This window comes from Dasypus novemcinctus, chromosome 16 (assembly GCF_030445035.2).
Source record: "Dasypus novemcinctus isolate mDasNov1 chromosome 16, mDasNov1.1.hap2, whole genome shotgun sequence".
In the NCBI taxonomy this organism is placed as follows: domain Eukaryota; kingdom Metazoa; phylum Chordata; class Mammalia; order Cingulata; family Dasypodidae; genus Dasypus; species Dasypus novemcinctus.
This window is the reverse complement of record NC_080688.1, coordinates 69,747,063-69,772,313: the sequence shown is the minus strand read 5'-3', so window position 1 is coordinate 69,772,313 and position 25,251 is coordinate 69,747,063. Positions and strand designations below refer to the sequence as shown.

Below are 25,251 nucleotides of genomic sequence, written 5' to 3'. Positions count from 1 at the left end.
ACAATACCTGAAAGTATCTTTGAAAAGAGAGGTAAACTCAATTTTGTTAAATTTCGGAACTGATGTATTTGATCACTTACCTTGATGTATTTTTCATTTTTTCTTTCTAATTCCTTTATGTTTATAAATTTTTATTTATTTTTGTTTCCAACAGCAATATTTACATATTCCATTTTATACTTGTGTGGATATATACAATTCTGACACATTATTTATCTTCCATTAAATCAGAAAAGTTGGTTTTTATTTTATTTCCTTAGATATCTACTAGGTAAGTCTATCATCATGGAAAACGCTGTTTATCTCTAATTCCTACTCAAATTAAACTTTCTTTAAAGCTTAGACCCTAGAATATCAGATTTTGAGTGTCTTATTTATATAATACTATTTTCCCTTTTGTTGACCTACTTTTCTGTTACCTCTGCCCTCAACATGATGTTAATATGAAGCCAAAATTAAACAAAACTGACTGGTTTAACTTATTTTATAAAAGCTTTTACTTTGGTAGAAATGTATTTATCTTTGTTCGTAACTCAAACCAAGATCAAACACAAATTTCTTCTGAGCAATTGTATTAGTTTCCTCTTGCTTCTACAACAAATTACGACAAACTGTGGCTTCAAACAACACAGATTTATTACCTTATACTTCTGGAGATCAGAAACTCAGTATCAGTGTCAGTGAGCTAAAATTAAGATGTCAGCGGGGCCACCTTCTTTCTGGAGGCTTGTCTAGAGAACCTATTTCCTTTCCTGTTCTGTTTCTAGAATCTGGAGGCTGCTGGTATTCTTTATCTCATGGGATCACTATTACAAGGTTCTTGGTGAATACATTGGGACCATCTGGATAGTCCAGAATAGTCTCCGTACTCTAAAATTTTTTTTTTTTTTTTTTTTTTTTTGCCATGTAAGGGAACATTTTCGGATTCCATGTGTTAGGATGTGGGCATTTTAGGAAGCCATTACTCAGCCGCCCACATCAACTTGCCCTTCCTTCTTTCCACCTCCCTCCCTTCCTTCCTTTCTTCCTTCCCATCCTGCAGTTTCTTCCAATTAGTCTAAAACTTATTTTTCTCATTTCTTACTCTTCTGCCCAGAGATTGTTCAGTTTTCAAACTGCTTTTGAATGATTGACAATTTTAATATGCAATGTACCTTCTTTCTGGATGGTCTCATTTTCTTAGATTTTATCATTATTTTGAAAATTAACTTTAATGTACTCCTCAAATCCATATTTTCAATGAATATCATATATTGAGCAGGTTCCAAGCCACTGGAATGTCTTTCTGGTTCATGTCTCAAAGGAAATGAATTTGCAAGGAGGAACCCATTTTCTGAGGATGCATGCTAATAGGGCTAATTATCTATTTCCTGGGGGCAGGAAATTAGAGCCACCTCTGAGGTTCACAGTTTCTGCTGCATCACTGTTGCATTTTCAAAAGTCTGCATTGCTGAATTTTGCTAGTCAAGCTTCTCCACTTTAGGGTAAAGGTTTAATTTTAAATTAAATCAGTATTGATTGCATATAGCAGTTTCTGCCTTTTCGCTTAAAAAATATATATATATATAAATAAAGGCAGCACAGATACCCATGCTCAATTTCCTAGAGGATACCTTGCTGAACTTCATCACAAATTTTCTCATATCCTATGCAAGACATTTGCATAAGAACCTTGGGGAATTCTAATGATCTTGCTTTGGTTTTTTCATGGGGGTTATTTTAATCTGAAAATTTGAGGCACAGAATAAATATTTTAAAACTTCCCAGCTGCCAGTAATAGCAAACATGCTTTCCAGGGAACTCGGAATAAACAGTGAGGTTTGACTTTATAATTACTTTAACAAAACGTCCCAATTAAAAGGGCAATCCATAAGGAATTGACATATTTCTCCAAATTACTGTTCATCTTCACACTGCTCGAGGCCAAAGGGAAGACCTACTACTGAAGCCACGGGAGGAGAGAGGGGACTGCAGTTAATAATCTGCAAATAACATATGCTTCTGTTTAGCAGACTCACAGGGCTCAGAGTCACAGCAGCAATGAGTGGCTCCCTCCCTTGTCATTTACCAGGGGACTGTAGCAGGGGAAAAGTTTTTAACAGGAGACATCCACGGACATCTAAAACTGCAGTTCCTTCCCAATGCAGAATTCTTTGGCTACAGCAGAGAATGCCTGCCATTTCACATAGCTTACAAAATGATTGCTTCCTCCTTACCCATAATTTAAGGGAAATCAGAGAAAATCTTATTTGGAAAATCTCTGAGTGTGGAATATTTAGGACTCAAAACTTTCCCCAGCATTAGCCATGAAAGTTTTGTGTAGGAGTCATTTATTTCCTCTTTCATACTTTAAATATTGATATGAATAAGTTAAAATTGGATGAATATTTAAAGACCGTCTCCTTAGCTTAAAAAAAAAATTATGTCTTGAAATAAAGAAAGCAAGAAGTCACTGGTCCCATTTATTTTGCTGAGTATATTTTTGCTGAGTATATTTTGGAGCCACTAGGGACCACTGCTAAGCTTACCCACTAGTCCATATGTTAAATCCTGTCATAGATTACTTTTTTTTTTTTACGTATTTGAATGTTGCAGTCAAAAGAAGAAAAACAGGAGAACAAAAGAGGAACTGAAATGAATTTATTGGAACATCTCAGTGAAAAGAGATCAGAGGAGAAATCCTTAGGACCAAATATATTTGACCCTATTTTATTTTTTACACCAAGTGAAACACTGCTTTACAAAGTAAGTGAACTATCCCTGCCCCACAGTCTTATCTTGTTAAATGCCCTAAGTAAAGCCTGACAGTGTCCATTATGCTTTCAAGAGGAACATGCTCCAATCATAATCTACAACAGTATTATGCATGAGAAATATCAACTCCACTGGCTTTCTTCTACTAATTTTTCTTTCTATTTTTTCAAATTGCAAATTTGTATATTAAGAATGTTGTGGGCATGGGTGAGAGTTTTCTTATCAATTATTATCCAAATGAAGAGTGGAAAAATGAGAAAGGAAGCAATATTTGAAATGTATTAAGATAATGAACTTGAAGAGGAATAACATTTGGATGTGTAAAGATACATTTTGAACTAAAAGCTGTAGGTATAATTTTTTAAATGGCATATTATTAAAGAATATACCACACATCAAGTGCTCCTTTTTTTCAGTCTTTTCTAATCAGTACAGCCATTATCTGTCTATGCCTCCTTAGAGCTGTTCTTATCTTCTTCATGTTTGTTCTCCCCATGACTCAGCACTCTATAGGTAGGTGCTTAATTATATTTCATAATTACTGCACCAACATTCAAATAAGGACAAAGTAAGGAGGAATGATACATATAGAAGAGGGAATTTATTAAGCCAAGAACGTATAAAAGTTCAAACAAATCCAATTAAGCAGCCTTTAAGGCCCTACTCAGGAGCAAGGCAAAGAGTTGCTTGATTAAAATAGATGTATAAATTGGATTCAATTCAGATCACATGCTATGAAAAGCTTGTGGTTTAAATAGAAGTTTTGTGCCACCCAAGAAGTTATAATTTTATATTTGGGTTCCAATGAGATTGTGAGTTATTCAGAGTCCAGTAAAAGAGCACATAAGTCAAGTGGAGATTTCCATTCATCCTGAATATTTTACAGGACTTCAGCACCTTTGCTCCATTTATTTTTTCACTCCTTCCAGTAAGAGATATAGCCCCTTAGGTTTGGGTAAATGATATGACCTAATTTTTCAGATTTATTTATTTATTTTTTTGCTTTAAATCACTGTATTCCATTGTCACTGGGTCAGTTCTAGAGGCTTACAGAGGCTTTACTTGGATAACTCACAAAACTCGGTCTTGAGTTCAGCACTACAGTTACCAGCTGAATGACCAGATTAAGTTAATTAAACTTTCCTTGCAAAAGTTGGCTCCTCTTAGCCTTTAAGGCAGGGCTAATAATGTAAAAGTAGATAAAAAGATAAAATATATAAACTTTAAAAATTATTAAGCAAAATTTTTTAAAAAGTATTTTTATACTTTTATCCTAACTACCTTTTTATTTTTTAGATACGACAGATGACATCCTCATGACTTTGCCATAGCGCAAACCACCCAGTTGGGTTCCAGCCTCACGATGTTTGTTCTTGCTGTTCCTTCTGTCTGGAGAGTTCTTTCCTGACCTTATCACAAAGCTACCTTAAACTCTGTAACTCTGTGTCGTGTTTTATCTAATCAGTGGGGCCTTCTTTTGTTTTGTTTTGTTTTTTTGAGGTACCGGGTTCAATCCCTGGACCTGGTATGTGGGAAGCCAGCACTCAACCACTGAGCCACATTGGCTTCCCTGAGCTGTTTTTTTCATTCATTTTACTTGTTATTTGTTTGTTTTGTTTTTCAGGAGGCATCAGGAACCAAACCTGGGACTGAGCCAGGCGCTCAGCCACTTGAGCCACATCCACGCCCCAGTGAGGTCTTCCTAGCTCACTACATGAAATAGGACTCCCTAACCATTCACTGTTCCCTTACTATGCCTTATTTTTTTTTTTCTGAGAACTTATCACTATCTATCTCTATCTCAATACATTTTATACTTCTTGAGAGGACAAGGGCTTTCATTATTGCTTTCCTCTCATAACTAGAATAATGCCCGGCATATATAGACTCTCAACAAAAATTTACATTGACTGTATTATATGTCTACATAAAAGAATGTTCCCTAATCTATTAGGGAAAAGTATGCGCTTTGGTGAGGTATGACTCTGTGTAGCTCCCTAACTTCTCGATTATATAACTTAACATAAGTTATGTAACACTGCCAGGTCTCCGGTTACTATTCCGTAAAATCTAATATTAATTCTAGGTTGTCCTAATTGGTTTGGCCTATGCTTCTTCACTTCTAATACATTTTTACACTTCAGCCAGAGGAATCTTTTCAAAATGCACATCTAATTATGTCATTAAAAAAAAATCCTTTTAATAACTTGCCTTGGATAAAGCAAGCCATTGCATTAATGACATTCTTAGGACAAAGTTCACAACCCTTAAAGAGGTTTTGCTAGATTTTAAAGCTGCCTACCTTACAGTCTTCATTACATGCCATCCCTGTGTTTCTGTCTTGATAGTCTTCTTCAGTCCCCTAACAGCACCATGGTTTGTCTTGATTTCAAACCTGCATTTCTTTTGCTCTCCACTCCTCTTCGCTCAACTTCTAAAGTGCTCTCATTTGCAAAGCTAATTCCTATCTATCCTTCAACCCTCAGTTTAAATGCAAAGTTTTGCCTCTGTCCCCAGCCCTTTCTGTGTATCTATGTATGAATCTATGCCTCTTTAAATTTATCTATTTATTTATCTACCAACCTACCTATCTATCCATCCATCTATCCTTCCATTCATCTACCCATCTTATTTTGAACCATAAGAAACTGCCATTATTTAAGCAGTTTTGACCTAGGACAATGGCAATTTCCTATGATTTCACCTAAAATATCTATCTTTGCTATACTCTAGGATCCATAAGAAAAGGGCCATATCTTTCTTATTTATTATTTTATCTTAGGAGCTAAGCACAGTCCCTGACACTTAATAAGTTTTCTATAAATATTCTTTGAATTCAGGTGCTGTTATATATCAGAGATTATCATTATTACGTTGATTGTTTTATTACTACTACAGTTATTTTAGTAAAACCAGATCTGTGACTGTGATAAAATTATGAGTGTCAATGAGTTATTCAGAAAGAGAAGAAGGCCATGCCCAAGGAGGAGGAGAAGGAGAATGAGTTTAAGGAAGAGGAAGGGAGAGAAGGTGAAGGAAGCAGAACTAGGATAAATATAAAAATGAGACAGGAAGGGAGGGAGAAGGCAAGGGTATAGAATTTTCACCCTCCAGTGATTGGATACTTCCAGGTCTGTAGGTTAAGGACTAAGGGGATTTCATTGTCAGTTATTTGTGACATTTGTGCCAACATGTTTTCAATACACATCTGTTTATTTTTTTTATTCATTTATTCTTGATTTCAGTTTATCTCCTAGCTTTAAATTTATTGATCATATTTCTAACTCTTTCATTTGTAACTCTCTATAAGGTTTTGTGTTTTATTATTTAGACTTTTTTCTTTTCTTTCTTTACCCATTCATCTTGAATTTTATTATTTTTGTTTAGTCATAACATTTATATTTTAAGAACTTTTTTCTGATCTGTTAATTTGGAGGATTCTGCTGATATACACTGAGGTGTGATTTATTTAAATCTACATACCTCATCGATAAATGTATCGAGATAACTATCAATTAAGCAAATTGTAGCTTGCTTTTTGTAGTATCAAATATTTAATGATCAAATCATAAGCAAGGAAAAAAACATTGATGTTTTGTAGACATATCATAAAAAGGAAAAAGCATAAAAGAGAAGCTGTGTAATATATTTATTTTTATAAAAAAGTATAGCAATTATTTTGAAGAAAATGATTACAGCCAATTATTTAAAATAAAATAAATAGAAAAACTCATTTCAGATTATCTTTTAAAAGGAAGTAGTTTATTATGTGGACCACAAATAATGCATAATTAATGCAACTCCAATAGTGGACTAGCCACTGTGTATAGCATTGTTGAGGACTATGTTCATTAAGGGATTTTGTTGTTATTTTAGTTTTTGCCTTTGAAGTGCAATAAATGTTTCTATAGCTCAACATTTTTAGGGGATCCTTTGAAGATGAGGTAACAAAGAAGATGGAAATCAGAAGAAGAGTAATTGGGGAAAAGTCTTACCATCCAGATCATTCTCTGGAGTCTCCGCTGTGTACCAGTTGGAAGGTGGTCCAGTGCCATTGACTGTCATGGCCGACACTTGGAAACTGTACTGACTTCCTTTCTCCAGTCCTAGGAAGGAATCATCCATAGGGGAGAAAAAGTTATGTTACTGAATAACAAGTATTTCTAGATGGGTTTTGAAAGTGTTAGCAATATTTTAGTAGTAGTAGACATGGTCTATGTTATTTTGTGATTGTTGGGGGTAATTATTCCTATTTTAACCATAACAGCAGAGATATCATTGGTAGGAAATAAAATTATTTTTCATATATTCTCATCTATTTTTTCCAGTTTATAAGGTATCCTTGAAAATGGCCTCAGGACAGGTACAGAATATAAAATATGAGTGATGAAGAAATAATAAAAAAGAGTATTTTTTTTTTCCTCATGGTCCAGAAGAACCTCCTAAAATCAAGAACAATCAATCTAAAATTTTTTGTCTCCATCATTTATTCAAGGTTAGTGATGATGTTTTCTTTGGGGCAGGAAAGAAGAAGAATCCAAATGTACTGCACATCAGCAGAAGATATTAGGGGTTTCATATCTTGAAACCATCATTAGGCGTATTTTTCTTCCATCAGCTTCTATTCTAGAGCATGAATAAAGTCAATCTCTATGATAATTTGGATACACCATACTGTACACAGTGATCAAATAGGGTTCATTTTAGAAAGAACGCAGAATGCAGGTAGACTAGAGAGCCCCTGTGGATCAGTACTTTGATAGGAGCAAATTTTTGACCTAAACAACTTTCCAATGAACTCGATATCAATGTAACTCGTTAACATGACAAATTATTGTAAAACAAATGGCACTTATCAAAAGATCATATGACATTTTTCGAGACATCAATGACAAATTGACAAGGAATTTAACAACCCTGATAAAGAAAAAATAATAATCTCTTTGTTTTCTCCATGAAATGGCACAGATATTTGGGGCCAAGAACAATTCAAAATAAACCAAATTATTCAGGAAACGATGCTTATATAAAGTACAAAGTCATGTATTTGTAGATTTTTTGTGGTAGGAAAACTCGGTAGTAAGAGGAACTCTTCCTACTCCTAAGAGATGGTGTTTTAATTGATGTGTAGAAAGGAGCTGTCAAGGGGTAGTGGCTCAATAAATAGTACAATTAGAGAAGACCATTTGGTAAATTCACTCATATAAAGGTAACTATACTACAAAATGCTGTCCTTTTAAGCTTTTAATCAAAAAAAAAAAAAAATAGACTGGATGATCCATGAAGGTGTGGACCAAAAATATTGGAGGTGGTGCTGCTACTGGATCGATCATTGCCAGCATTTTACTCATATTGAGAGAGCTGACTACATGGCCTGAACCTGGAAGGTACACAATGCAGAAACAAAAACAACTGTGGGAAAATCCACTAAAGCTGAAGGGGTAAAGCAGTGCTGACCATAAAGGAAATATTAGTCTGACATGCAACATCATAAGTGGGGTGGCGAAGAGGGACTTCTGAACAAAAAGCTTTTGTCATGCCTCAAGCAGGATCCCATTTGCCTGGATTTGTCCATTAGTTAACTTGGCACTGATCCGGTCAGGGTTAATACTTTGCATTCCTTCTTAGCCACATTGCTTATTTTAGAGGAAGAGGGATTTTAATGCTTTTCTGAGAAATTAAAAAATGAATACGGAGAAAACTCCAGGAAGGAATGCCTTCCTAGTTGCCTGTGATTTTTAGGGAGGTCTCATCTGAAATTGAGTTTTTATTCATCAAGAGTATATTCATTTCTGTTATGTAAAATGGAGATTTAACTTTATTTTTCTTCATATTGGATAGACAGTTATGCCAATTCCATCTCCAAAATCTGCTTCGAAATACTACCAGTCATGGTCAGTTTTTGGTGTCAGTAGGGCTAGGCTACCATCCCAGCTTTTATTCAAACATCCTTGCTGTGAATGATATTTTGTAAAGATGATTAAAGTCCATAATCAGTTGACTGGAAGTAAGGGAGACTACCCTAAATAATCTGGATGGACTGGAGTCAGTTAGCTGAAAGGCCTTCAAAGAAGAGCTGAAGCTTCCCTGAAAGGAGAAGAAATTCTGCCCTTGGAAGCAGCTTCAGCCCGAAAGTTCTAGCCTACCCTCCCTGATGGTCTGCAAGTATGGGTTTTGGATTTGCCTAGTAAATTCTCACAATTGCATAAATTGGTCTTTGCAATAAATCACTTAATGTATATCTCTTATTTGTTCTGTTTCTCTAGTTGAACTCTGACTGATAAACCATCTCATCCTAGGCATTATGTTAACATATAAATGGAAATCTTTCTGGATGCCCTATATTCTGTTCCATTCATTTGACTTTTATATCAAGTGATTATTTATATGCATAAGCTTTCCATTTTTGATAGAAGATTGGTAAAATATCTCACCTTAAAGAATATATGGAAACTTGCTCTATAATTTTGCCAACTTTTGACATATATTTTGAGTTAGGTATCTGTCAGTATCATTAATTCAGTTTTGAGTAATATAGAAACTTCTAATAACTTGAGGCTAATATGGAAAGGCAATTTAAACAGTACCTATTGTTTTTCAAGTATTACCCTATGGAGTCTGTTATGGATTGAATTGTGCCCCCCAAACCCCCAAAAGATGTTCTAAGCCCTAGTCCTGTGAATGTGAATTTATTTGTAAATAGGCTATTTGATGATATTAGTTAAGATGAGGCCAAATGGAATTAGGGTGGGCCCTAATTTAATATGACTGATGTTCTCATAAAGAGAGGAAATTTGAACACAGAAAAACAGACGTGTGGCAGAGGCAGAGACTTTTAGCTTCCAGAATCATGAGACAATAAATTTCTATTGCTTAAGCCAACCAGTCTGTGGTAAACTTAGGGTCTCATCTGGCCAGTCAATGCTACACATCAGATATCAATTCTATCCATATACAGTAGGGGGGCTGATCATATCATCTTTACTATATCTGCAGGAAAATTTTAGGACCCCAAATAAATTAGTACCCTAGGTAAACTCTGAAAGTCTTGCCAATATTCTTTGAAGTATTACCTATTATATTAAAAAATCTTTTAATTTTGTATTTTATACTAGAATATAGCTGTGAACTCTCTCTCTCACTTCAAACTCCTGGAAATGATAGATTAAGTATAACAAACTGTTAAATATGTATATAGAACCCCAATAATAAAAGCAATCTTAAGTAACATCCACTCAAATGTCCCATCTAATGCTGCACATCTAACAAAATGGACCCTTAAATGAAGCAGAAATACCTCTGGGGATGAGAAAGTTCATCAACAGAGGATGCCCATATCCAAAAGTTTTGCTTGTTTGAATTATTTCTTAGTTCTCACTGATTCTGCTTTGTTGTATCATTATCTATACATCCTGGTTTTATGTAGTGAGACCAAAAAAAAACAACTTGAATCCCTCTCTCAGAATACATTTACTCAAGTCTTCTGATTTGAAAAACCGTGTTTTCTGTACCAAACCCTTAACAACAGAGTCAAACCTGTGACCTATGTGTAGGTATGTATAGGAAGTATGATGAACAGACCCGAAATGCTGGCATTTCAGAGACAGTCCAGGGGTCACCTTCAGAAATCCAGGCAGCAGAGGTTTCAGCTTCTTTGCTATGAGCGGTATTCAGCTGGGCAAGTTCTAGATGTCCTGGAAGCTCTTTTAGTCTCAATTTTCTAGTTAAAAGTAAGGTGGCATTGATACCCGCTTTTCTAGCTCATAGTGTTTTTTTTTTGTGAGGGTCAAATGGCAAACTGCTTGTAAAAGTAATTTATACAATCAAGCATTTGATAAATGTATAGTTAACTAACATTTATATAGAACTTTAGAGATCATTTTCTTACTTCATTTTCAAATACTCTAATTTAGGCACAGAATATAATATTACTGTCAGTTTAGAGTAAGGATAATAAGACTCAGAGACATTGAGCAAGGGGACTGTGCTTTCCTCAGTGCCTGGACTACCTTGGGTCGAGATTCTGGGTTCTGCCCTTTCTCCTCTTGGGGCCCTATGGACCCTCAGTTTCTCTTCAAAGGCCTGCCCGGTTTAGGTTGGGTACCAGGAGGGACATCAGCAGCAAATGCAAAGCATTATGTAAATATGCCAGGCATTTCTGTTGATAATGATGACAGCCAGAACTCAGTAATGGATGCTAGGCAGACAGGATGGAAATGGTGATTATTTTGAGAGTGGATCAACTGAAGAGATCGGTTTAAATGAATTGAATTATTATATTGCTTAGAAAATGTGTAACCCTGTTGGAAAGACGTGTCTTTAAGAGCTATACTAACAACTACCATGAAAGGGCAACTTTGGGTGGTCCTAGGTTGGGGTTTGTGAGGCCTCGTAGCCATGGCCGACCACATCGTGCTGTACACCGGCGCCAAGATGCCCATTCTGGGGCTAGGTACTTGGAAGGGAAGTGGACTTGGCCCAGTGGTTAGGGCATCCGTCTACCACATGGGAGGTCCGCGGTTCAAACCCCGGGCCTCCTTGACCCGTGTGGAGCTGGCCCACGCGCAGTGCTGATGCACGCAAGGAGTGCCGTGCCACACAGGGGTCCCCTGCGTAGGGGAGCCCCATGCACAAGGAGTGCGCCCTGTAAGGAGAGCCGCCCAGCACAAAAGAAAGTGCCCAGGAATGGCGCCGCACACACGGAGAGCTGACACAGCAAGATGACCCAATAAAAAGAAACCCAGAGTCCCGTGCCACTGACAACAACAGAAGCGGACAAAGAAGAACACGCAGCAAAATGGACACAGAGAACAGACAACTGGGGCAGGGTGGGGGGGAGGGCAGAAGGGGAGGGAGAGAAATAAAATAAAATAAATCTTTTAAAAAAAAAAAAAAAGAAAGGGCAACTTTGGGAGTCTCAATCCTGATAGCTCATGTCTAAAAAATCTTTGCTTTTATTCATTCATGTGTGTAGGTATGCATGTATGTACATATGGAATTACTGGTTGGGTTGCATGGGGGCGGGTAAAAGAAGTGAAGTTTGTAATCAAAGGGGTTTTTTTGGCATGTATATTTCTCAAAGTTATTATGCGGAATGTATTTCCTGTGCTGGGCTAGTGGGATAATATGTTTTTCAAAAGATGAGTCAGGAGAGCTTTGATTTCTTCTCTTCTAGAGTACTCTTCAATTTTTGTTTTCCAGTAGACTACCCTTTCCATCCCTATATTGTTCCATCGCCCCTTTATACATTCACACAATCACCCACTCATTGCCTGTGGTCAGTAATGCATTATCTACAGTTTAAGACTGCGGGCTTTATATTCAGACATAATTAGATTTGAATTTTTACTCCACCACTTATTAGTTGTGTGACCTTGATGAACTTGCTAGCCCTGCTCCTTTGCCTCAGTTTTCTCCTCCATAAAAACAAGGCTATCACACCAAAAGTAGTTTTAAAGATGAAATTTGAGAACTTGTATAAAGCAGTTAGCATAGTGGCTGGCATCTTAAAAATTCAGTAAATGATGGACATTATGTTATAAATGTTTAAATTGCTTTCAATATCAATTATTTTTTACAGATTCATATAGAAGCCACAGTCACTCACAATAAAGTGAGCTATAGGAGACAACATGGTTTAGTAGAAAGAGCACTTAACTAGGGGTCAGAACGCCTACAATCTAGTTGCGATCGTCCCCTTGACTGGAGGTAGATCTTAGAAATGGTGCTCTCCAGACCTTCACTACCTTTTCTGTAAAACACGAGGTTTGGGAATGATGAGTTGTGTGGCTCCTGCTGTTTGTCAGGGACCTACAGTTCAACCTCAACATGTGTGTGTGTGCGTGCTTGTGTGTGTTGATGTTTCCTAGCTGCATGTAAGTATAATTCTGTTTTAAAGGAAGTATGGTATAGCTAGTGGTGATTTTCTTAGCTGCAATGGAAGTAGATTATTCTCTCCCTGTTTCTCTACCCAATACTAAATGCCTTAAAGCTCTGTAATTCTTCTAAATTCTTAGAACTTATACTAAGAAATGGTATATTATTCAAAGAGTATAACTTCCCTTTATCCCCCTAATGTTAACTTTGTTATAAAATTGCTATGCTATTGTTTCAATTTTTCAGTCCATAAAATACCAATGCATGTTTATCATTATATTTATTCTACATTGACCATGAAACTCAAGAAAACTTTTAAATTCAATTCCAAACAACCTTCTCTGAAGAACCCTCAAAAATTAAAAAGAGCACTTTAAAATTTAGCTGACAGAGGTTCCCACAATAAAATTGATAGCAGCGATTTAAAATCCTCGTTATAACTCTGAATTACTTTGTTATTGCAAATGTCTCATTAACCTAGTAAAACACACATGCATGCACAGCCAAAACACCTGTCTAACAAATAGAGGATTGTTAAAAAAATTTTTTGATTCTCTACAGCTGAATATGTAAATCAACCAAATGAAGCATTCTGGCATTTCCAATTTTCTAACAGTCAAATTAACATACCTATGTTTTTTACAGACATTGAAAACATGAGGCCAAACCCTATACATTTTATTGTGCTACCCATTCAGATAGAAAATCAGTTACCTCTGCTTACTACAAAGTGCATAAGTTACTAATAAGTCTTGGGGATTAGTCAAAACCATGGTCATGTTACCAGGGCAGTACTTCCTGGCTCCCCTGTACTTTGTAGCACTGAAGTCATTGTCACAATGTGTTGTCATGCAACAGACATTACTGAAGCCAAATCTTAGAGCAGGGGAGAGGAAAGCAGACATTTTGCAAACTTGTTTTTAACTCTTTAAGAGTATGAAGTTGTTCACTGGCTGTTTTTATTTCTTCAGTTCAAAAGAAATGGAGTTTGGTATTTTTGTAATAATTTTCAGGTACAATTGCAAGTATAATTGCTCAAATTATATTTGCATTCCCAGATGCAATTTTATAATTATTGAAATGAAGAAGTTTAACAGCATAAATGAAGACTTCAAATATGGATTCCAAACTCCTACAAATCTATGAAGATGGGGCTACTCCCAATAACATGTTTTAATTCATTCCATTTCTTTGCTTATGGCTGGAATGATATTAAACCAGAGTGGTGAGGCTTTCCCATGCTGACTAGAAGCACTGATTGCCTCATGTAACTTAGATGAATAGAAATGTAGAACTGAATTATTTATGTTTGAATTAAGTTTATTATAGGATACATTTCAAAATAATTGTCCTCAAGAGGAACAGTAATAAAATAGGTCTGTAGTGGGTTGAATGGTGTCCCTTTTCAAGGGTGTCCCTATTCAGTGACTTAAAAATTGATGCTCACTTAGAACCTCAGAATGTAACCTTATTTGGAAATAAGGTCTTTGCAGATGTAATTAATTAAGGGTCATGATATTAAGTTATCCTGGATTTAGGGTGGGCCCTAAATACCATGACTAGTATTCTTTTAAGAAGAGAAGACGATGCAGAGACACACAGAAAAGAAGGCCATGTAAAGACGGAGGCAGAGATGCACCCCCAAGCCAAAGAGTGCTAGGGCCTGCTGGGGGCCCCTGGAAGCTGTGGCAGCTGGAGAGAGGCATGGGCAGCTTCTCCCGAGGAGCCTCCAGAAGGAGCCAACCCTGCCAACAACTTGACTTCAGACTATAGACTTCTCAACTATGAGAGAATACATTTCTGTTGTTTTAAGCCACCAAGTTCAGGGTGATTTGCTATTCTGAAAGATGATTTTAACTTCTGTAGAGGAAAATTCCTAAAATATTGAATATTTAAGGAGTCAGTGTCTTGGTTTGATGATACTGAGCTGAACGAATTAAATCGCATTTACTAAAATCACTCAGAATATTAGGAAATTCATGTCAGCCAGTTGTTTTTACCATATGGCTACTGCTGTTCACTTACTCTTCAGGACCACCCTCCTCTTAGATGTTTAGTGGGTATTTAGTGGGAGTTAACAATTTCTCATCTTTATTGACCTTCTATAGTTATCTAAATTGTATAGTCAATCCCTAGATAGTTTTTCTATTGGGATGCTCAAACAGTTGTTGTTGTTTTGGTTGGTTGTTTATTTTTCTTCCCAGTGAGATTTCTCTACTTTGGTGATTTCTTTTAAAGTAACCACATGTTGGTACTAATTTTCCTGAGGAACACATATGGCTCACTTTAACTTCAGCTATTTTTACTTTACTCCCATTATTTCATCTGCAAAAAAGAGACAGAACTTGGCTTTTCCTAAGTTTCCTAAATGATATGTTAGAGCACCGTACTGCCTCTTAGGTTCAAAAATACTTGTTCAGGATATTTTCTCCAGATCCAAAACAAGTAATGTGATTTTGGCAATTCACTTTGGAAGCACTTCCACCAGTATGCAAAAATTTCATATATATACTTTTGCACCTAGAGCAAAAAAAACCCCAAAATACAGATCGGCAGACTCCTACCAAGCCTCGGTTTGTAGGCTTAACAGCTTACAGTGTATATGGGTGCATGTGTGCACATGCATATGTGTATGGAGATTTCAAATGGACGTTTCTGGAATACCTGACATAGAGAAAGGGATACATTGAGGGCTACATTTTTTCTCATTTGTAACAATAGTTTGCTTTATCCATTAGCTGTCAGCTACACGCTTTGTAGTTTGTTTATTTTCTTGGACCCAGTTTATGAGCCACTCCAGATTTGTTTGATCCCACCTATCAGCCCTTCTCATGGGCCACTTCTCCATGCTTTGCTTCCCAAGCTCATAGCATTAGGCCTACAAAGTCCTGAGCACTGCTGTTAGCCTAGACCAAGCCACCATCGCTTAAAGTATTGGCTGACAAGAGAGATCTCCATGTCTGTATACTCACTAGAAGCTCTGGCTTCCCAGGGGGCCATCTGGAAGTAGAGAGTAGTTCACAATTTGTGGGTGGTCACTGACCAAAGATAGACAGGAAAGGAACTGCTCACACTTCCCACCCAGCCACGGACTGTGTGAGACAGAGCAGTTCAGAGTAGTTCAGAGAGACCCCGTCAGGCCTAGCAAGCTGTGTGCTTGTTCCCAGGTGTGGCCAGCTCAGTGATGTACCAACATCATTTGATTTCTCTTTGTCCAGTCTCACTCCTCCTTTTCCCTCACTCTTCCTTTCCTAGGCTTGACCCTCTAAAAGGTATTACTTGAAAATCTCACCTGTCTCCTTTTCTGGGATGCTGGACTGACATTAATTAAGGGCTCAAACAATGATTATTTTATAAAGTAGAAAACATGTTCTCTAAATATTTAATGGACACTGGGTTCAGTTTGTGGACAAGTTTGGCCTATAAAATATCGGCTCTACTAATATTACTACTGAAGTGAATTTATTTTTGTATTTATGGGAAGCAAAATATTCTCCTTATTCTCTAATATATCCTTCTTCCCATTTTCCAACCCCATCCACACCCCTGGAGATTGCGTGGGGATAGCAAAGTAACTGAAATCTGTGTGTGTGTGATTTTTAACTTTATTAGAAAATAGGAGCTACTGTTGAACCAGTGATGATAAGAAACTAATATGGTTTGTACTCACAATGTATAAAAATTCTATAATACATTTATTTAAGATGATGATGCAGAAGTAAAAAGTGTAATGTATTACCTAATATAAAGTTAAAAACATGAAGGATATTCCTGTGTAGGCCAATAAATTTCACCTGCCAGAAAAAAAAAATTAATGATCCCTTGAAGTGAGGAAATATTTTATTCCTAAAGTGTTTAATTCATCAGAACTTTGCAGGACTATGCCCTGTGAACACTGACCTGTGAACAGGTACCAGAGGTTGTTTGGCTCCAGGGTTTCCATCTCACCCCTGCGGGTAGTCTTTCTGTGTCGAATTTTATAGCCTGTAATAAATCCATTTTGTGTTCCTGATGGAGGAGGCAGCCAACTTACTTTGATACTCTGTAAAATAATAGATGTAAATTAAAACATTGAAGAAAGGAAAGACAACATTACAGGGTCAAAGACGTAACCCAATAATAATAAGGCAAAGAGGAAAGAAGTGCTAGGAATTGCTCCTTACAACCAAATCAAATCCATGCTTACAATCTCTCAGCACTCCTATTTTTCTGATTTTAACAAAAATTGCAATCTATTTGATTGATTACATGTATTATCTCTCCTTTGCAAAACAACAGTAAAATGATAGCATAAGATTTAAAAATGTGTAAATAGGATGATAGTGGATGAGAGATGTCATCAAATATTTGGAAGGTAAAACTTGGAGGGAGACATGCTGACTGAGCCAAAGGACAAAGTCAAAACCAAAATACCTCCTTTAAAGGCATTAATGAAAATTGAGGCAATTTGCATACAAAACTTAGAGAAATCTGAAAATTGGTGCTTCCTAGCTACCTCAGAAGGCAAGGCAGAGGTATAACATTGAAATCAGGGACAGACTAAAAGTCATAAAGATTTATTAGTCTCTTAAGTCTCTACCCACACTCAGTAAAACCAGTTGATTTGCCCTCCTTGACCTTGGATCAACTAGAACTTTTTCACTAAGGATATTGAAACAGAGGCCACAGATTCAGAGATATCAGGAACAGAGGAGGATAGAGATGAGCATAAGGGTTGTTAAGCCAAAGACATGATTCTCCCAAGACCTCTTCCTTCACCTGACACCCAAAGCAAGAGCAGCAGGTTTCTACTTTCCAGGTAGAACATCAGAGAATCTTTCTCCAGAGAATATTAATAGTTTAGCCCTAGAAAACCAACAGCTGAGTTCCTGATAAATTTCTAAACACTAAAAGCCATCACTTACAAAGCCCAACCTGTGCACTAGAATTTGCAATCAGCTTTTTGGTACTTCACTTTTAATGTAGACTGAAAATTTAAAACTACCAGGCACCAAAGAAAGCCTCTAGCATGAAAAACAGGAAATATAGATAAAAAGATAATGACATCTGAAGAAACAGCAGTAATGCATAGAGTAGGAAAAAAGATCCCAAAACTATCATTATTACTCTGACAATCTAAAAGAAGTCATTTGCATCCATGAGCAGTAAAAAATACAGGAATAACAAGACATTAAGAAAAAAGTTACAACAATTATAATTTTACAACAATTACAATTTGATTGGACAAATAAAATATTCAATAGATAAAATGGAAAAAAAATTAAAATAAATCTACCAGAATTCATAGGAGAGTATGGAGAAAAGATAAGAAATTAGAGGTTTAGTCCACAATTTCCAACACCCTACTGATAAGATGAGAGAATTAAAAAGTGGGAAAATTAGAAGGCAGAGTATTAGCAAAATTAAATTAGTACCCCTACAATCCCCAATAAAAACCTTGCAAAACTGGAAGACTTGAACCTTTGGAAGTCTGAAAGGATTTGTGGGATATCTAACACAATCTAAATGAAAAGGAGCCACATCAAGGCACATTCCAGTGAAATACCAGAACATGGGATAGGGGGTAGGGTTAAGGAGTTAGGGGGTTGGGGAGGATCTAAAAGCTTCCAGAAAGGTAAAACAACAACAACAAAAATGCAGGTCATATAAAAAATAACCTGGAGTAAGAAAAACACCAGATTTCCAACAAGGTTTGAAGTTAGAAAACCATGGAACAATTCTTGGAAATAAATTTTAAACACAGAGAATTTTAAATTTAGGATTTTACATCTAGCCAAATAAATAGTCACATATGCAGATAGTATACAACAAATATAAAGATATTTAATTTTATAACTTCTAAGACATACATAATTTCAAAATATATCCACCTATGTTACTTTCACCAGGAAATGAACGGATGGCATGCTCCAGGAAAATGAGAGTACAACCCAAGGAAGAGAAAGACTTGACACCTAAGAAACAGATAATCCAAAAACAGAAAGAGGAATAAGAGATTCTCAGGAGGACAGTAAAGGAAATTTCCAGTGGGAGTGTTATATAGAAAGCCCACAAAGCATCGTCAAGTTAGGAAAAGGAAGAGAAAGAAAGAAGAGAAAATTAGAACTCAGCATTGCTTTGATGGGTTTGGCCAGTTTGAAACTGTTTTGAGTAGTGGGAGTGTATAGGAAGAATTAGCAATAGGCCCATATATAACTAAGCAATTATTTTTAAAAGAGCAATTTTAAACAAAAATCTCAAAGTCACAAGTATCCTATGAGTGAAGACTTATAAACCATAATATAAATTTGGTTAAACAGTGAGAAAATGTCTCATCAAACTGTAAAAGTGAATGTTTCTTTGCCCAAATGTGATATAAAAAGACTGGAAATGGTGAGACACGTGACTCAAAAGATTATATGTGAGTGTAATTAATCCACTAAATTGTAAACTTGAAAGTGGTTAAAAAGGAAAATTTTGTGTCATATATATTGTACTCCAATAAAAAAAGAGAATCCTTATATCAAGTACAAGAACAGTACAAACATCTATAATGATAGAAATCCGAAGAGTGTTGCCACTGGCAATTTCACTGGGGCATTGAATGGCAATGACTTCAAAGAGACTTTCTGGGGATGCTGGAAATGTTCTTTATCTTGGTTTCATGTTTATTACATGGGTAAATACAATTATCAAAACTCATAGAACTGGAACACTTAAAATGTGATCATTTTATTTCATTTTAATTAAAAACTAAGGAGGTAGACCGGTCCCATCCCAAAAGCAAGGAGTATCTTCAACTGCAAGCAAAACAACTCCATTCCTCCGCCCCATATCTTCATCCTTTCTCAGCCTGAAGTAGTCAGAATGGACATCATCACAAATCTCTCAAGATAGAGGAATGAACACAGATAAGGGGGTACTGTAGCTGTAGACTAAAGCAAATTTATTGTTATTGTAGTTATTATCTTATGTTGAGTAACTCATAGTATTGATATAAAACTTTAATTAAAAAAAAAAGAGAAGGAGAGCAATGATTTAAGATATGGCCAGATATAACATTTCTTTTCATGCAAAATGCTTTTGTCATTTGCTCTGGTAGGGAAAAAAAAAATCCTCAGCTTATAATTGGTCTAATTTGCATGTTTATAATTGGTTTAAAAGGAAGTGTTACATACAATCTGAATGATAAATAAGTCAAGTTTTCTCCAACCAGGAAAAAGAAAAACATGAGAAAAGAAATAACAGATAAATGTGATAAGCATGAGAGTCATTAGGGAACGGGAACAGGGCTTAGAGAGGGTTGGAGAAGGAGTCTATTGTTTTTGTTCTAAATCCTTTTGTTCTAAATCCTATTATTTACATTAAAAGATATGCATGCTGTGATTATACCAAAAGTCACTGAAGGTACACTTTGGATTGACTATGATATTTCTCAATAAAATTGCTTTTACAAAAGATGTGCATGTAACACTTCCTTGAAAGTTCAAATTAATTTTTAAAATAAACACAAAACTGTCCTTTTGAGGTGATAAAAATAAATAACTGACTGTTTGAAAGAGACCAGACAAAGTAAAGGAATGGATTTCTGAGCCACCTAGACCAGAACCACAGGAAACCTCCAACCTCATTCCAACCATGTGGCAGAGAGAACAGCACTCTTAGGGAGCCAGATGTCTGTGATTCTTTTTTCCAGCTCTATTACTGATTAGTTGGTGGTCTAAAATGAAAGTTTCTTTGCAAAAGTTTTTAAAAGCCTCTAAAGTCACAGTCACATGGCGAAACAGCTTAAAAATTGCAGAGTATGCAAAACTAATTATGTTATATATATTTTAATAATTTTAGAGAGGCCTAGTTACAAAGAATTGATCTGATTATTTAAGTTGCTCAGAAATATCTCAAAGAGAATTTCCCTATTGAGATCATTCAGTTCACCCCACTCCCCTTTAAATGTGAGAAACTAAATACCATTCTTAATACTTAACACTGTTTTTGTTGTTGTTTTTTTACTTACTGTGGGCCTAGCAATTGGCAATAACCAAGCACTCTACATGACTTATGTTATTAATCCACAAAAGGACCCTTTGAGTTAGGGGCTATTGTTGTGCCCTTTTTACATTCAAATCAACCGAGGTACACTTTGGTTAAGAACTTAAACTAATGCAACAATAAGTGGTTAAACAGGATTTGAATGCTGATAATATGAGTCCAAAGTTTGTGTTCTTTACTACTTGATATTGCAGCCCATGGGGAGTTCAAGAGGCTGAGAGTCTAATCGATATAAAATATATTAATTGCATCCCTGCTGTGTTGTAAACACTATCCTTGGGACTGCAGAAAGAACCAAATAAGTCAGAGTATGTTCATGAACAGACACATAAATAATGCTAAGTGCTAAAATAGAGTCCCGCCAAAATACAACAGGTATGTACTAGTCAGAGAGATTGTTAGCCACGTGTGGTCAAGGAAGACTTTACAAGGAGCCCATCTCTCAAGTATGAGTAGGATTTCATGGAGAAAGGAAAGGCATTTAAAACAGAGAAAGTATCAAGAACAACTCAAGGGATCATGAAAATATAAAGAATTTCAAGTGGGTCCCTAGTGGCTAGAGCAAAGAGGACACAGGGGACAATGTAATGGAAAGGTAGATTGGAACAAAATACATAGAGTCTTTTAGACCCTGCATAAGAGACATATGATTAGATTGATGTGTTCATTTAAGGCACTTGGCTAAGTTCTTTGGGAGATAAACTAGTGAATAAAATAAAAATATATTGGCCCTGGCTCCAGAAAAAATGCATAGCCTTAAACACAGACCCACCCCCCCACCTACATACACATAAATTCTTGCAAATGCGTGGACATCTTCTATGCTTTTAAGTATTTAGAATCTAGTAAAGAAAGCCAGAATTACATGAATAGCGATATCTTACACTTGTATTTAACTACTCACCTTATTTTTATCTTTAAGCACTTTAAGGTAGCCAGGACAGAGATTATCACCATTTTCCAGTTAGACAAAGTAGAAAATCGAGGCCCAGAGCTAAATGAATGACTAGTCTGAGGTCCCCTTTTGCCATCAATGCAAGTTTTCCCAACTGTTTGTGCAATATTCCTTTTATTATTTTACATTAAAATAAGTAATCATAGGACCTCTACAGGCAATTCTACTCATCTACATTCACCTACCAATATTCTTGAAAGAAAGAAAACTGAATTTAAATTACTAGTTTTCATATACATCCAAAAGTAGGCCTTCCCACAGTGGCCCTTGGTAAATGAAGGTGGGACATTTTCTGACGACTATAAGTTTGGTTTCCAAACAGAATACGAAAGTACACATATTAATATTAAACCTTTAACCAAGAATTTGAGACTTCTAAATTCCAGTTACTGTTTTGCTAAGGGCTTTGCTCAGTGACCTTCAGGTCAGTCTTTAAGTATAAATGACCTAAATCTCATTGTATGTATTGAAATAGAATAATTGTGCTTACTATGTCTACCAAATGCTATGACAAGCTTGGAGAACTTAATTTTGCTAACAATTTCATGAGTAATTCTTATTTTTTGACACATGATAATTTTTCTTTATCATATTTGATGATTTCCTGCAATTGTATAAATTACTTCCATGTAGTCAATATCTTAATACACATGCCTATCAGCAATTTATTAATAGAATCAGCTAGACACCATCCATACCAGGAGGTGAACCCCCTCAATGATTTTACCCATCTTTGGAAGTAACTATCATTTTATTCATTCTCACCTGTAGGTAGAAGCTAAGTTCATCAGCGTCTTTTATGCTTTCTTATTGATTTTTTAAAAAGATTTATTTATTTATTTCTCTCCTCCCCCCCTTCCCCCCAATGTCTGTTCTTTGTGTCCATTTGCTGTGTGTTCTTCTGTGTCTGCTTGTGTTCTCATTAGGCAGCTCCAGGAACCGATCTTGGGACCTTCCAGAGTTGGAGAGAGTTGATTACTCTCTTGTGCCGCCTCAACTCCCTGTTTTGCTAAGTCTTCTTATTTTCTCTCCTCTGGGTCTCTTGTTGCATCATCTTGCTGTGCCAGCTCTCCGCATCGGCCGGCACTCCTGAGAGGGGTGGCTTTCCTGAGCTGGGAGGCATTCCCATACAAGGCGTCACTCCTGCATGGGGTGGCATTCCCACGTTGGCTGGCATTCCGTGGGAATCCAGCTTACCACATGGGCCAGCTTGCCCTCACCAGAAGGCCCTGGGCATCAAATCCTGGACCTCCTATATAGTAGACAGGAGCCCAGTTGGTTGAACCACATCCATTTCCCCTTTCTCATTGATTTTAAGAAAGTGCCAGCAGATTGTAAAGAATCTGGTGGTCAAAATCTTTTCATTTAGGTTCTGCAGATGATATGACTGGATGCCCTAAACTACATTGTTTTGGGATGTTCAATGAAAGAGTTCAGCAACTTTTCTTATTTAATGATACAATGTGTCTTATCTTCTATATGACACCTGTTCTGCTATGGCTCAGTAGCTCAAGCTTCATTCCCCATTGCTTCACTTAAAGTTGTCACCCTATGAGAATTTTCTTTTAATCAAGTTTTCATGCACAAGCTACATAATGAATTTTATTGAAAGCACTTAACAAATGGCCTTTGACATTTGAAAAATCAGTTCTAGTAGTTGTGACTTGACTTTTGGTCTTTTCATTAATTGAGAGGAAAAATTCATCCTTTTCACTTTTGCAGTATTCTATCTTGAATTAGGAACTAATTCCACTTTTCTTCCAATTTGGAAAAAAGCAAAGGTATAAGATTCAACTTCTCCAAATTCTTCCATCTCTCCTTTGATTACAAAGAAAAAGTTATTTTTTCCAAATAATAATCAGTTGTTTGTCATTATTTCCCAGCTGCCTGGGATAGCCATGTCCAATTAGGCAATATTATATTCCCATTTCAATGACTTTTTTTAACCCATCCCTTTGTTTTTTCTTTGCTCTAGATCAATAAGCATAATAAATGAGAAAAAAGAAAAAAATTGATAAATACCTGCCCCCCAATTTTTTCTTGGAATCCACATTTCATAAACTGTCATTTCTAATTCCATATATCTAAATTGCATACTGACATTTTGCTTTACTTTCTTGAGCAAACTTCAGGTGAAGACAAGCCCATATTAAACCCTCTCCAAAAACATTCAGTTAGTCTAGAATAAAGAACAGCAAGTAATTGAGGACACTATTTGAAAGAAGGACCTTGCAGCAAATAAGAATGTCTTGGCTAGAAACTTAATTGGAAATCAGTTTTGAACTCCATCCTTATTTCTGTTCTGTGCTTTTGGTGATTTGTGGAATCTTATGTGAAGGTGACTGAAGAACAATATATGCTCGCAGGACTCATAAGTCCCTACATACGTTTATTAAAGAGAATCTACCAATACTTCTAAAGAATGTATTTTTGTTTTTCAGACTTTGATTTTTCCATTACCCAGAATATTGCAAAAGCTAACCTATTGGTCTCCATGCCTCTACTATCATATTCCTCAAACCTGAATCAGTTATCTTCCTCACCAATGTATGATCCTGAGTGAGTGACAAACTCTCTGAGCCTGTGCTTTCTCATTTGCAATATGAGCCACTGGTTCCATCTCATCTGATGGTAATATGCTTTAAAGGAGACAATGGGATAATGCTTGGAGTTGTAAGGACATAATTGCATAATTATAGGCAATCAGTATAAATATCTCAATAGAGGTTAAGAGGAAGGGACAAAGAGAGAAAGAAAGTGAGAACAAGAAAGAGAAAATTTAAAAGGCAAAAAGTTAAAAAGAGTAGGAAGGAAGCAAGCAAACAAAACCATGCACAGTAACAACACCCAGAATTTGGACCTACTATTGGTGAATCATGGAATGACCCATTGAATTTTCTTCTGCAAATCAAAAGAAGCATTGGGAGAGATAAATTATCTAGTAATTCTTTTTTACTCCTTGCTTCCATGACTATTTATTGAGCACTTAATCTATGCATGGTATTATTCATATTTCTTATTCTACCCCATGGACTCTTCAAACCTGGGTAGTGAAGAAAAGACCTTGGAAGAGAGGGGAGACTGGGGAAATGCAGGAAAGTGAAGAGATACAATACATAGTTTTGGAAGTAGATTTGACAGGGTTTGGCGATTTATTGAACGTCAAGTGTAAAGAAAGAAAAGCCATCAAGAATGACTCTCCTGTTTCTGGCATAAGCAACTTGGTGGATGATTGTGCATTTCTTGGGATAAAATTATCTGAAAAAGAACCCACTTTCAAAAAAAAAAATCACTGTACCTACTGGAAGAATCAATAAATGATAATCCACAGAGGATATAGAAAGAAGGCATATCCATGTTGACAAGGTACTAGCTAATGTTTGGAAAGATAGTTTTCTAAATTTTATTGTTCAGAATCAAGATACCTACATCCTAATAACTTCAAAATTATTCAATAAAACATTTAACATTTAAACTTTGACATTTACATAAACACTTGGCAAATATTTCTATAGATGCTGAAGCACTTGATTAAATTTCAAACTGGAATAGAAATTAATCTACTGATAAAGTAGTCTCTTAAGCTATATTATATGCATAAATGTACAAATATTTTCAAAAGTTGTTTTTTGTTTTTA

The 25,251-nt window shown here is 36.0% G+C and overlaps 1 protein-coding gene across 6 annotated transcripts in view; it reads right to left on the bottom strand.

Annotated features, from left to right (window-relative positions):
- The window catches only part of DCC (DCC netrin 1 receptor), a 1,130,593-nt gene that overhangs the window by 179,816 nt on the left and 925,526 nt on the right, over nt 1–25,251 (bottom strand). For all 6 annotated transcript variants that reach the window (XM_058277746.1, XM_058277743.2, XM_058277744.2 and 3 more), the window contains exons 13-14: nt 16,531–16,672; nt 6,750–6,860 (exon numbers count right to left, since the gene is read on the bottom strand). In XM_058277746.1, the coding sequence (XP_058133729.1) occupies nt 6,750–6,860; nt 16,531–16,672 (253 nt within the window). The remainder of the gene's footprint in view (nt 1–6,749; nt 6,861–16,530; nt 16,673–25,251) is intronic.